General features: G+C 44.2%; 1 protein-coding gene across 1 annotated transcript; it reads left to right on the top strand.

Annotated features, from left to right (window-relative positions):
• Window positions 1–1,987: 1,987 nt before the first annotated feature.
• On the top strand, window positions 1,988–9,422 carry LOC146960703 (lipoamide acyltransferase component of branched-chain alpha-keto acid dehydrogenase complex, mitochondrial-like). The gene is made up of 5 exons (XM_085772133.1): window positions 1,988–2,067; window positions 3,018–3,199; window positions 4,218–4,345; window positions 5,296–5,557; window positions 9,355–9,422. Exons 1-5 carry the CDS (start codon window positions 2,045–2,047, stop codon window positions 9,420–9,422), a joined length of 663 nt encoding a protein of 220 aa, XP_085628259.1. The 5' UTR covers window positions 1,988–2,044.
• Window positions 9,423–14,577: the final 5,155 nt, after the last annotated feature.

Below are 14,577 nucleotides of genomic sequence, written 5' to 3' on the forward strand. Positions count from 1 at the left end.
TGTTTTACCTGTGGAAGTCACTATAACGGCCACTCGTAACTTCTGACGTGAACTCGTACCGAGATTGAAACTGGTACGTACTTCACAGGTCGGAAAAAACACGAGTCTACGAGTTTCCTTGGAACGCACCATAACAGTCCTGTCCCTACGTCACCACATTCACGGCGTCCTTGGCTGCACACACAGCCCTGCATTGCCGTTCTCTCTCCTCATTGGATAAAAACTGTAGGATACGATAAATGTTTTCTCCTCGGTCAGAGCAGAGCAGGAGTGACTGACAGGACCCGTGGTTTCAGACCAAACACTCTATGTAAGTGATTGCTGTCGGGAAGATATAACTATTTAAGACTTATATTAACACAAAAATTATCACTTACTTCTGCTTTAATAGGGCCCGACACAGAAATGTCCATTAAACACTACACCAAAAACCACTTAATATATTTCCTCCACACTGCTTGTTCGCTGCAATCAAAGTGTCCTGAAGGGAGATAGTCCAGAGTTTACACTAAACTATGTAATTCAGGACATTTTTACAGCCTAAACAGTCCTGGATTGAATTTGCCTGGGGGCGGCTCTTTGGTTCACGCGTTGCACGTGATGCATCCATTTGCGCTACGGAAGCCGCCGCAGACCAAAATTTGTCTTATTTCTTTAAAAGTATCAAATTGCAGATCCCTCTTGTTTTTGTGGTGTCGCCTCAGAAACTCGGCAGGATGTAAAAAACCGATGTGTGGTTACTATCCTGCCACTAGGGTTGTTCGGTATACCGGTCACTAGAGTGGGTACCGGGGTACTGACGCATTTAAAACGGTACCATACTGCGCTTAGATGGGACCGGTACTTTCATTTTGCGCCGCCGGCAGTGGTGACGTCGCCGTTGTGAAGTCGCCGCATTGTTTAATTTGAGCCGTGCCGAAGCGTTTATGTTGTGAGCGAGTCACAAACGAAGCAAGGTTCATTCATTCATTTTCTATACCGCTTATTCCTGCACTCGGGTCACGGGTGAGCTGGAGCCTATCTCAGCTGACTTTGGGCGATAGAGGTGGTGGTACACCCTGGAAGGTCGCCAGGTCTATCGCAGATCTGTGTGTGTGCACCAGCGCGCGCGAGAGAGACGGCCGCCACAGACTCGTTAATTAATGCAAACATAACGGATAAGTTTCGTTTTTACCACCACTGGCATGCTCTCTGTCTCTCTCTGTGTCTCTCTCTGTGTGAGTGAGTGAACACAGCGAAGCAGCGCTACGCAGAGATGAATTAACGGAACGATATTGCGTTGATGGGGGGGGGGGGGGGGCAGAGTCAATTTGGTCTACATATGGGAAACAATAGGTGTGTGTGTGTTTGAGTAACATGAACGTCTGTGTTTCATTCTATAAACTACTGATAACAATTTCTCCCAAAAATGACAACTGGTCAAAATAACAAAAAAAGATGCAGTGTTTTCAGACCTCAAATAATACAAAGAAAACAAGTTGATATTCATTTTTAAACAGACCACTAATGTTTTAACTTAGGAAGAGTTCAGATTAATATTGATGGAAATTTAATCCTGCAGCAGCAGTAACTGTTTACTGATTTACTGATTATTTACTGATGCATATGTTATAGTTCTAAGATTTTCTATTAAAATAAAGCCAATAGTGACATTTTTTGTGTTCTCTTTTTATTTGGAAAAGTATCGAAAAGTATCGATACCAACATGTTGGTACCGATACCGGTACCAACATGTTGGTATCGTGACAACACTACCTGCCACTAAGCAAGCGACCGTCCACTACGTAGTGTTTGGGGTTCAGACAGGTGAAGCTGCTCCCACTCGGTGGTTGAACGCTGTGTGTTTCACGCAGTCAGCTTCCTGATCTGAGCTTTGAGAGTGCGACGATCAACAATCGACCTGTTCAGGCTCCAGATATCGGCCGATTGATCGGAGCATCCCTGATGATGATGATGATGATGATGATGACGTCGCTGTGTTTCTCCTGCAGTGAGTCGAGGACCCATCGTCCAGTTCAAGCTGTCGGACATCGGAGAGGGGATCATGGAGGTGACGGTGAAGGAGTGGTAGGTACCAACTAAAACTTTAACGAAAACTTTCTATTACAACCATCCTCAGTTCCTCGATTGTTTTCCTTTTTAACCAAATAATTATCTTATTTTAACTCAAATTCAAACTCTCAGTCAGGTCTCTGGTTGGTTAGTTAGAAAATAAACAAGAACCTGTGAAGGACATGATTATGTATTGCACTTAGACATTCATTTTTATTATACAAGAGTAATATGGTACATTCTTAGTTTAAATAACTAAACACATAGTTAAAGGTAGGCTACGCTAATGGAGTTTTTACCACTATGACAAACATCCTTTTGCAAAATCTATCACAGTAAAACAAAACTGTCAAATTACATCAAAAGACTAGAATGAGACTAAAACTGATTTCCACCGATTTAACCCTCTTGTTGTCCTTCTGGGTCAAATTGACCCAATCTGTTCCCTTCCTCCATCCTTCCTTCTTTCCTTCCTTTCACCCTTCCTTCTTTCCACAATCCCTTTTCCCTTCCTTCTTCCTTCTTCTTCCTTCCTTGAACGAATCTGTTCCCTCCCTCCCTCCATCTTTCGTTCGTTCGTTTGTTCGTTCCTTCATTCCTTCCTTCCCTTCTTCCTTCCTTCTTCCTTCCTTTTTGACCCAATTGACCCAATCTGTTCCCTCCCTCCATCTATCTTTCCTTCCTTTTTCCCTTCCTTCTTTCCTCCCATCTTTCCCTTTGTCCTTCCTTCCTTCCTTGACCCAGGAGGACAACAGGAGGGTTAAACTAAATCCAGTCTATGGTGAGTGACTCAGACTAAAATGAAAATAAATATTCTTGTCAAAATGGACACCACAGAACAAACACAAACACTGAGACCAGTGAATCCACCACAGACCCATTAGACCAGTTCAGGTCCTGGTGCTGAGACCAGTTCAGGTCCTGGTCCAGCTGAGTGGTCCCGGTGTGTCTGTCCTGTCCCTCAGGTACGTGAAGGAGGGGGACAAGGTGTCCCAGTTCGACAGCATCTGCGAGGTCCAGAGCGACAAGGCGTCCGTCACCATCACCAGCCGCTACGACGGCGTCATCAAGAGGCTCTACTACGACGTGGACGCCACGGCGCTGGTGGGGAAACCGCTGGTCGACATCGAGACCGAGTCCAGCTCAGGTGAGACTCGCTGGACCAGGTGTTTGTTTCTCTTAGCGGATTCACACTGGCACGGTTCTGGTTCTGGCTCTGGTTCGGTTCTGGAGTCTCAGGCCTGGACTACACGTATATGGATATTTTTTTAAGCAGATATTTTCGTCTTCGTTTAAAAAAAAAAAACTCTGTCCACACAACAGAAATATCTCTGTCCATATAAAGAGGCAAAACTGGTAAACGATTTCTCCGTTTATGTGGGTGAATTCGCTGTGTTCGTGTGGTTGAGAGGCCCAATTGGACAGAAAAATGTGCGTTTAGGAATATATCGTATTCGTGTAGTCCAGGCCTCAGAACCTCGGTGCCGTCTGGCGAACCAGCAGCTTTCACACCAGTTTAAGTGGAACCAAAGTGGGAGGACGTCATTCAGCGTCACACAGGCGGAAGTAAACACAGCAACGGCTCTTTCCTAACTACCGTACTATTTACTTTTAATATTTTTTCATGCGAGAAAGTAACTGTTAAGATCCCAAATATACGGCCAGTTTATCCAAATGACGGCTGTTTAGAAGTTTGCTCCGATGTTTTTCGGAGAAGTGAAGCTCCGCAGCGACCGGGACATCACAGAGGCAGCAGCAGGTCTGCAGAGCTGCTCGGCCGGCCAACCTCCGTCGTCATCCCGGGGGGGAGAAAACGATCGCTAATTAACTTACCCGCAGGTTTTTAGAGGTTTACCACCGGCTGGTTAAATTATGTTTAGGAGATAAATGTTGGTCTCATTGATGAAATCTAACAATTGTGGCAGTAGCATTAATTTGTTTGAATGAAAAGTGAAGCTTCCTGTGTGGACAGAGCAGCGCTGCCTCGGGGCTCTGTCTGTACGTAAGTTACAGAAATCACCACATTTACATCAATAAATAAATGTTTTACAATGAACCGTATCAGTCTGCATTAAGTTTTATTTTACTAAGCTACTGTATACAACATGGTTACGGTTTTCTGTGTTCTGGTTCTGGTTCTGACCGGACGCTGTGTGTGGTTTCAGAGGTGATCCAGGAGGAGGACGTGGTGGAGACGCCGGCGATGGCGCGGGAGGAGCACACACACCAGGAGATCAAAGGTCACAAGACTCAGGCCACGCCGGCCGTCAGACGCCTCGCCATAGAGAACAACGTGAGTCCGTCCGATTTTATTTTGAAAGGAGGGAAACGGACAGTTAAAGTGAAGAAGTGAAAGATGTAGAGCAGCAGAGACAACAGCACAATCCCATTTCTCTTCCCTTAAAGGGATAGTTCAACATTTTGGCAAATTGGTCCATTGCCATAATAATCCCTATAGTCATAGCAGTAGGTTCTTTACCTTTAATTGTCGGTGCAAGCTATTTTTAGAACGGCGGAGCAGAGCCGTGAGCTGCTCAGAGCTACGCTACGGAGGCTAAAGGAATTTAAAGGTAAATTCATGCAAAACCACTGATGCACGTTGCCTTCAGGGACAGTTTTTCATCAACAGTCTCTGCATTTCCCTCTAAAACAACTCTGTGTGGTAACGTTGTGTTATTATTTCATAGCGTGGTGAATGTGCAGCTCACAACTTGTCCACCAGAGCGTTGTGGAGTTGTTGGATTGTGTATTTGATGAGTTTGATGAGGGAAACCAAGAAATCCCATAATGAGCCTCCGTAGCGTAGCTCTGAGCAGCTCACGGCTCTGCTCCACCGTTCTAAAAATAGCTTGCACCGACAATTAAAGGTAACAAACCTACTGCTACGACTATAGGGATTATGGGCCAATTTGCCAAAATGTTGAACTATCCCTTTAAGGAATTCTATATTTTAATACCCACCGTAGAAATACACATTTGTTTCAACGTAGTCTTTTAGTGCTTTGCAATTAAATTTTCTTCTGTGCTTGTCGTCCTATGTGACTGATACAAATGACCTCTGCAGAGTTGCAGGTAAAAGTCCCCTTTTTGCTCTGTCTACAACCAACAGCGTCCCCAATTCGGCCAACTTTCTAAGTTGAAGTTCTCCTAGAAAAAACTTTCAGACAAACAAAAATGTCCAGATGTCCATTTCCAGCCTCGGCAGCTAAAGGGTTAACTGTGTTTTTACCGGCGTGTGCTCAGATCAAGCTCAGCGAGGTGGTGGGGACGGGACGGGACGGACGCATCCTGAAGGAGGACATCCTGAACTTCCTGGCCCGGCAGACCGGCGCCATCTTACCTCCCACTCCGTTCCAGGAGATCCACACTCCTGGTCCGGGTGCGATTCCCGCTGCCGCCGCCGCCGCCACCGCCCGGCCCGCCGGCGCTCCGGCCGCCATCAAGCCCCCGCCCGCCATCCCCAGACCCGTGTTCACCGGGAAGGACGTGACCGAGCCCCTCAAAGGTCAGAGGTCATCTCAGCAGTCAGCAACGGGAAACTGTGACGTCAGTGCAGACTTTAGAGACTCTGAGATTATTGATGAGCTGATCAATCGATCACTTAGTCGGTTAGTTCTGGTTCTTTAAACAGGGATGCAAACAGCGCGCCGAAAAGCGAAACTCGCTTTTTTCATGACCAATTAGGTGACTTGTGTGAATCGTTCAGATCCAAAGAGTTTTTGTTTTTTTTTGGGGAGGGGGGTCTAAGCGTCTCACCGTCTCAGCTGGGGTCAGTAAAATGTTTTTCTAACAGGCTGACAGTGACAATCACGTGAAACTGAGGCGAACTCATTCATGGCTGTCTCTGATTATACTGATAACAGCCGACCTATTCACCTCCAATGTAGACGCGACATGCGCGCTCATTAAAGGACAATTCCGGTCGAATTCAACACGGGGGTGTATTTTCCTATCATTTAGGTCTAAAAGAATGAATCTGAAGATTTTCAGTTTAATCGCTCCTGTTTTGCGGTAGTTGCGTCTGTCCCTGCATCGCCACTCAGCAATGAATGGGAGTGGATGTAAGTTCCGCTGTTTAGGCTGTTTCCAGCCCTCAAAGCCGCAATTTTTTTCCACAGACAGCGTCAGATGGCGACTCAAACATGCACCGAGAAGTTTATTTACTTCAAGCAAGCCGACATGTTTGTAAAAGTCGATCTAATTCAAAGTCTCCCGGAGTCTCGCGCGAGACCCAGTTGCCGTGCGCGGTGTGTTCACATGCAGTGGGAAAAGCTACCGTTTGTGTCATAAACACAGGAATATAAACTCTTGACTTGCTTCAAGTAAAAAAAACTTCTCGGCGCATGTTTGAGTAGCCACCTGACGCTGTCTGTGGAAAAAAATGTACACTTCAAGCAAGTAAAGAGTTGATATTCCTGTGTTTATGACACAAGCGGTAGCTCCGACTGCGCCTGAATACACCAGCACTGCAACTTCGGGCTCGCACGAGACTCCGGGAGACTTTGAATTAGATCGACTTTTACAAACATGTCGACTTGCTTGAAGTAAATAAACTTCTCGGTGCATGTTTGAGTAGCCATCTGACGCTGTCTGTGGAAAAAAAATTGCGGCTTTGAGGGCTGGAAACAGCCTAAACAGCGGAACTTACATCCACTCCCATTCATTGCTGCCGTGGCGATGCAGGGACAGACGCAGCTTCCGCAAAACAGGAGCGATTAAACTGAAAATCTTCAGATTCATTCTTTTAGACCTAAAATGATATGAAAATACACCCCCGTGTTGAATTCGACCGGAATTGTCCTTTAAAGACGTCGCCTCCGCGATGTAGAATGTGTTCAATTCAAAAAAGTGAAACTAACACATTATATATATATACTGTATGTCCATTACACACTGAATGAAACATCCCATGTCTTTATTTATTCAGTTTATTTTAATAGTAATAATTATGACTAACATTCAGTGAAGACCTAAAATTCAGTATCTCCAAAATGGAAATATTGCAAAGGAATTTTTTTTTAAGCATTTTTAATATAGAAATGTGGCCTTCTGAAAACTATGTCCATCTATATGCACTCATACTTGGTTGGGGTTGAACTACTGGAAATTGTAATGTACTTATTTGTTAATGGTGAAACCACCCCACCCCCCCCCCCCCCGGGAAATTCCTCTCTTTTTTGGTCCTGACCCGTTTGCATCCCTGTTTAAAGCAGCCATTCTCAACCTTGGGGTCTCGACCCCAGTTGGGGTCGCGAGATGATTTCTGGGGGTCACCAAATCATTTTGGAAAAATATAAATATGCAAAATTAATTAATTAATTAATGTAGCGTCCGACCGGACGTTAGAAGGACGACGAGCGACTCTCAAACATGCATTTTATTACTCAAAACCAGTTACTGTCGGCCGTAACTACACCAAAACAACAACAACGAACCGACCACTTGTCTCTAGTCTGCCCTTCTCATTTCACACAGACACCGCTCTCTCTCTCCTGCCCCTCACCTCATCACCACATAGGGCCATGCGTTCAGAGACAGTCTGAAATCGTAGAACTTAAACTTAATCATTAGGCTACTTAAACATTATAACAGTAAAGGTTGTTACAGAGAGTTGTTTTAGTTGTTTTTTCGCTTCATTGTTTGTCCAAAATTCATTGTATCAAGCGGTATGGTTCTGGTCCAGTGCGCGTGAGATTCTGGTAAAAACAGGTAGGCTAATAGAGACACCTTAAAAGTCTCAAATATTGCTAAAACATTTTTACGCTCTCATGAGGTGGTTTTCCAGACATTATCGATATAAACGCGTATCGTAAAAGTGCTATTGAAACACTTAATTTACATTTACACGTGAGTTGAGTTGTGTGTGTCCAGCTGTGTTGGTAATGTGACTGGAGGGGACAAATGAACGACATGTTTCTTGGCATACATTGCTGACCTGGGCATTGTTTCTTAATAAATTAGAAAAAACTTTTCTTATCATTCCCCTTTTCCGTGCATGGTTGAAGGAGATTGGCTTGCATCCACGCTCCACTCGCTCCTGCGCCGACAGGTCCTCGCATGTCACATAAACCAGCCCGGGTGTGTGGACACCGCATCAAATCGCCTACCGCATCTATTTAAACTCCGTCACTTTGTTTTGTTCTTTTGCCCTGATGAAAACCTCCAGGTCGAAACATTGGCCATTGAGACAAAACTACAGCAGCTCAATTGATAAGCCAATTGATTTTTTCAGCGCAGGGATCAAGAACCAAAAAAGGCAAAAAAAAAAAAAAAAACACCGCGGACAGCGCTGCGCTTTATCCATCACACTGGCGTGTGTGTGTGTTTGTGTGTTGGGGTGGGGGGGGGGGGGTGGGGGGGGTTGCGGACAGTCGCGGACAGCAAAGCTGCTTTAAAGGGCGTAGGTTTGACCCAGGCCTGTTTGGATGGTGGTATACGAAATGACCACAATTTTACTGATTTTAATTCATACGGGAAGCAAGTTGTTGCTAAAACTGGACACTTTTAGTTAGGGCCACGGGGCAAAGACAGCGAGGCTCGTCCTCTGGCTTCTGCAAGACACAAGTCTCATCTATTGGTGTGTTAATCCACGTTTCGATAGGTCATATAGTTTTTGATCAGTCACTGTTCAATGACCATGACCATATTTGGAGAAGTGTTGAGATTATAATGGGTGTGTATTGCACGGAATGTTCGTGCCAGAGTGGGTGACATTATCAGCTAGAGTGGGAGAAGTTGTCTGAAATTGTTTAAAATTTTCTCTTTGCACGCTGCTCCCGGCCACAAATTACCCTCTACAGACATGATTTTTTACACAGTTGTAGACAAACTTCTTCTGTCTTTAACAATGTGATCAACAAAGCAGAGAGACTTACAGAATTTAAACTGTGAGTCTCTCATTGCGGCCAGGTCTCTTCCTGCCGCCCATTGACTCTAATACAAAGAGAAGCAGAACGGACCCCTGTTTTAAACTCGGAAGTGTTTCTAAAATATTTACTGTAGAAACACCAAATCGTATCCAAGTGTTCAGGAAGTCCTTACGATGACCACGATCTGCTGCTTTTTTCTAATAGAAGCTACTGTTCAGTCAGAATAAGCCCAAATGTGAGACTAGCGCAGAGGCAGAAAATCACCCTTTTTCTCTACATTTCGTATGTTTGTGTCACTGAAAACGTCTGACCCAGATAAAAAAGTTCTTGGTTTGAAAGTCTGTCCCAACTGAATTTTTAGCTGAATATCCCTTTAACAGCAGATCAGACCTGTTATGTGTCAGATAATCATTAATCAGTTGTCATTGATCAGGTTTCCACAAAGCGATGGTGAAGACGATGACGGCCGCTCTGATGATCCCCTCACTTCGGCTACTGTGACGATGTCGACCTGAGCCGCCTGGTGGCGCTGCGGGCGGAGCTCCGGCCCCTCGCCGAGGGCCGGGGGGTCAAACTCCGGCTTCATGCCCTTCTTCATACAAGGTAGGAGGAGAAGAGAGGAGGGTCTGAGGGGGGCGGGGCTTGGCGGGGGCGACCTTGATGCTGATTGGTCACGTGATGTTTGGCGCTGACGTTGATGCTGTGCTCTCATTGGCTCAGGCTGCCTCTCTGGGACTCCTGCACTTCCCCATCCTGAACTCCTCATTGGACCAGAGCTGTCAGAACATCACCTACAAGGTACGACCCGGACTAGGACACTTTCTACATTGTAGATTCAAACTTTTTCTTTAAGACCCAGTTGTTTCAATCCGTTGTTTTGCCATCCAGGATCACGTAATCCACCTTTACCTTTACCCCAGTTGTTCAGAGCAGATACAAGCTTCTCTAGATGACCAAATCCAGATAATGAGTGTTTTAAATGTGTAAACAACAGGTAGAACAGCAGCATGGAGACACCAAGAGTGGATTTATTTGAAAATGGGATGTTTGTGTTGTTTTCTCTGTCTGTATGTTGTTTCTTCAATGTCGATTAAACAGCCAGACCTGATCTGACCCAGAACTAGTGTTGTCACGATACCAACATTTTGGCACCGGTATTGGTACCAAAATGTTTTTCGATACTTTTCGGTACCTTTCCAAATAAACAGAGAACACAAAAAATGTCATTATTGGCTTTATTTTAATAGAAAAACTTAGAACTATAATATATGTATCAGTAAATAATCAGTAAATCAATAATCAATCACTGCTGCTGCAGGATTAAAATTGAAATTTCCATCGATATTAATCTGAACTCTTCCTAAATTAAAACATTAGTGGTCTGTTTAAAAAATGAATATCAACTTGTTTTCTTTGTATTATTTGAGGTCTGAAAACACTGCATCTTTTTTTTGTTATTTTGACCAGTTGTCATTTCTGGGAGAAATTTGTTATCAGATAGTTTATAGAATGAAACACAAACTATCATTTTACTCAAACACACACACACCTATTGTTTCCCATACGTTGACCAGTGTGTGGTGCAGTGTCACAGAATCAAGACCAAGACACAAATTGATTCTGCACAGAGAGAGAGAAGCGAGCATGCATGCCAGTGGTGTGCGGTAAAAATGAAACTTACCAACCAGCAGTGTTTCCTATTAATTAACGAGTCTGTGGCGGCCCGTCTCTCACGTGCGCGCTGGTGCACACACACACACAAACACGGTCAAAGTTTGCTGATCCGACTAAAAAGTTCTGATCAACACAAACTGAGGGTTTGATCCCAGATTAAAACAGAGACTGGATCACGTGATCTGGTTTTAGTTTTTGCAATAACCCGTTTTCAAGGTTTTATCCGATCAAACTGGGCACTTTTAGTTAGGGCCACGGGGCAAAGACAGCGAGGCTCTGTCCTCTGACTTCTGCAAGACACAACACTCGTTTATTGGTGTATTAATTCACGTTTTTTGATAGGTATTATAGTTTTTGATCAATCACTGTTTAATGACCATGATCATATTTGGAGAAGTGTTGAGATTATAATGGGTGTGTATTGCGCAGAATGTTCAGGCTAGCATGGGTGACATCATTTTTCTCTTTCCACGCTGCTTTCAGCCACAAATTACACTCTACACACATGATTTTTTCCACATTTGTAGACAAACGTGTCCTCTCTCTAACAATGTGTTCATCGAAGCAGAGAGACTTACAAAATTTAAACTGTGAGCCTCTCATTGCGGCCAGGTCTCTTCCTGCCGCCCATTGACTCTAATACAAAGAGAAGCAGGAGGGACCCCTGTTTATAACTTGCAAGTGTTTCCAAAATATTTACTGTAGAAACACCAAAATCATACCAAAGTGTTCAGGAAATCCTTACGACGACCACGGTCTGCTTCTTTTTCTGATAGGAGCTACCATTTGGTCAGAATAAGCCCAAATGTGAGACCAGCGCAGAGGCAGAAAATAACCCTTTTTCTCTACATTTCGTATGTTTGTGTCACTGAAAACATCTGGCCCAGATAAAAAAGTTCTTGGTTTGAAAGTCTGTCCCAACTGAATTTGTAGCTGAATATCCCTTTAACAGCAGATCAGACCTGTTATGTGTCAGATAATCATTAATCAGTTGTCATTGATCAGGTTTCCCAGAATCCGATCAGATCACTGGGTCTGGATCAGTCTGACCCGGTTACTTCACATCATTTATATCTAATCACCTTGGTGTGTCTCTTTGCCCTCAGGCGTCCCACAACATCGGGCTGGCGATGGACACGAGTCAGGGTCTGCTGGTGCCCAACGTGAAGAACGTGCAGCTGCTCAGCGTGTTCGACATCGCCCAGGAGCTTTACCTTTATTTAGGCTTTATAATGTGTAAACAACGGGAGTAATAACCTCATTATAACGCACTTATAGGCTAATGATAATAACGACTCACTATAATAAATATTAGCTTAATAATGATAACTAAAATAATGTTATCATTATTTAGACTGTAACTATTTAATAATGTGATGCATTCAGGCTCTTTTTCACAGATATACAAATGACTGTAGCTCATTAGTCAGATTGAACTTGCCAAATAGTGAGCCTGCTTATATTCTATTATAGGTAGCCTATATTATGTCATAACTTTACGTTTATTTAGGCTTTATAACGTGTAAACAACGGGAGTAGCCTTATAATCTCATTCTAACGCACTTATAATGATCATACGACACACTATAATAAATATTAATAATGACAGGCTAAATAGATCAATCTAACGATCTGGTTCTGTTCTGACTGGACCTCCTCCTCTCTGACTCGGTTCTTTTAAAGGTGTTGAGGTGTTGAGGTGCTGAGGGTCCAGACCTGCCCAGCTCGGAGCTCAGGGTGTAGAACTCCTCCACCGTCCCATCGCGCCTCGACCCCTCCACCCAGAACTCCACCGGCTCGGAACCGGGCCGAGACGTCGGCATGATGATGATGATGATGATGATGACGACACCAGAACCAGAACCGGACTCAGACTCGCCCCCAAAAAAAACAGAACCAGAGGAAACCGGAACCGATGGTCTAGGAAGATGATGGTGATGATGATGATGACAGCAGCAGTAGAAGCAGCAGCAGCGGTGGTACCAGGACCAGTTCAGACCGGGACAGATGCGCCCCCACCAACCCAACCAACCCAACCAACCCCCCCCCCCGAGGCGGATCAGAACCAGGAGGAAGATGGAGAGTAATCCAGATCAGATCCGATTTAAATCCAGCTCGGTAAAACCCAGATTAGAGGCGCAGGAGGAGAGTGGGGGGATGATTCATGATCCTGATGGGCTCTAATCCAGACCGGGAGGATGCGCCTGCCTGCCTGCCTGCCTGCTCCTCTTCTTCTTCCCGGTGCAGCATCACATCAAAAACAACCACTAACACAACATCTGTCTGTCTGTCTCCCGGTCCGGTCCAGATGTGTCGCAGCAGCAGCAGCAGCAGCAGCAGCAGCAGCAGCTCCTCCCACCAGGCAGCATCTCCTCCTCCGCTGCTTCCTCCGTGTTTCCCGGGATGGGCTCTACTCTGCTGTGCTCTGCTCTGCTCCAGATGTCCGCTGGATGCTGCTGTAATCTCAAAGCCACGCCCCCCCTATCTCTCTCTTCCCTTCTCTTCTCTATCTATCGACCAATCACAGCGCCGGACGAGGAGCCGAGCCGCGCTCCCATTGGACAAGCGCGTCTGTCAATCACTCTGTCTCCATCCATCAGCAACCTACATACAGAAATAACCTAAATACATAAAAAACGTAGCCTGCAAATAGGCTACAGACCGACCGACCGACCGACCGACCTAACTATCTACCGACACTCCAGCGTGACAACATCTGGAGGCTTTTGGGTCCAGTGGGTGGGGGAGGGAATCAAACCTGCGACACTGCACGAGCCCTAGCTGGCCAACGGGAACCACGTCATTATAACGTTTCGTGACTTTTTCCTGATGGTTGGTCACGTGTTCAAGGATTCACCCACCATGTCAGTGTGTGTGTGTGTGTGTGTGTGTGTGACATAATAATAAACACAGGACCTCAAGCAGCAGATACTGTGTCACAAACAAGATAAATAAAGGAAGTTTCTTTTAAAATCATGCATTCAATTTATCCTGTCAATCAGGCCATCTCCAAATTTAAAGATATCAATGAACAGGAGGAGGAAAATATTTGTCTTTTTGTCTTTTTCTTTTTGAATGTCGTTATAGGCTACCTATTTGTTTTGGATGGGACTGGAAGACATGTTTAAACATTTTGACAGGCATCAAGTTGAAACTTAAAAAAGAAAGAAAGATAATTCTCACTTATGATGAAAAGAAACTTGAGGTAAAGGAATTGTTTTTGTTGAATCTTTTTATTTAAGGAAATATTACATCCATAAATGCAAATGGTCCTAAAAATAAACACATTTTTATGAGTTTAAAATAGAAATCAGATATTATATGCAGCTACTACAAAATATGAAAGACAGAAAAGCTATAAAAAGCTTGGAATATTATATATTATTACAAACAACTATATGATTTACAGTTACAGGTACCTGCATTAAACTATTAGTGATGTCATACAATACAGGTATACTAGAATGACGTCTAATGTCGTCATTCAAACCCACAGCAGTTTAATTTAATGAGAGTAGAGTCACTTGGTTCAACTTTAACGAGTCATGTCAATCTGAGAAGAATATTATCATCAATATAAAACATAATCAGAGATCATCAATAACGTGTCTGACCCGCAGGGGGCGGTGTTCCACCTAGAAATTAATATTATTATCATTGACATGTTCACTAAACAAACATGGCTGCAGCAGGAAGATATTAAACTGAAATAAAAATGACATTCCCCCCCAAAAAAACAAGAACTAAATAAAAAAATAAAAACTCCAGGTATCAGTGATAAACTGCAGTAAAGTAGAGTCAGATAACATCAGCTTAGTTGTAGTTTTCTTGTCGATGTCTAAAGCTGCAGGAAGAAAACGCCACAGCTCAATATGGGACGACTTGGAGTACGACCCACAGGTAGATAAGAATGAATGGAACCTGATGAGGACTGATGGGAACATTATGGGATGGATGCAGGGGCGCAGATGGGATTTTTTTT

Source organism: Trachurus japonicus, unplaced genomic scaffold, assembly GCF_045865225.1.
Source record: "Trachurus japonicus isolate A0001 unplaced genomic scaffold, Traja_1.0 AP030094.1".
NCBI classification, from domain to species: domain Eukaryota; kingdom Metazoa; phylum Chordata; class Actinopteri; order Carangiformes; family Carangidae; genus Trachurus; species Trachurus japonicus.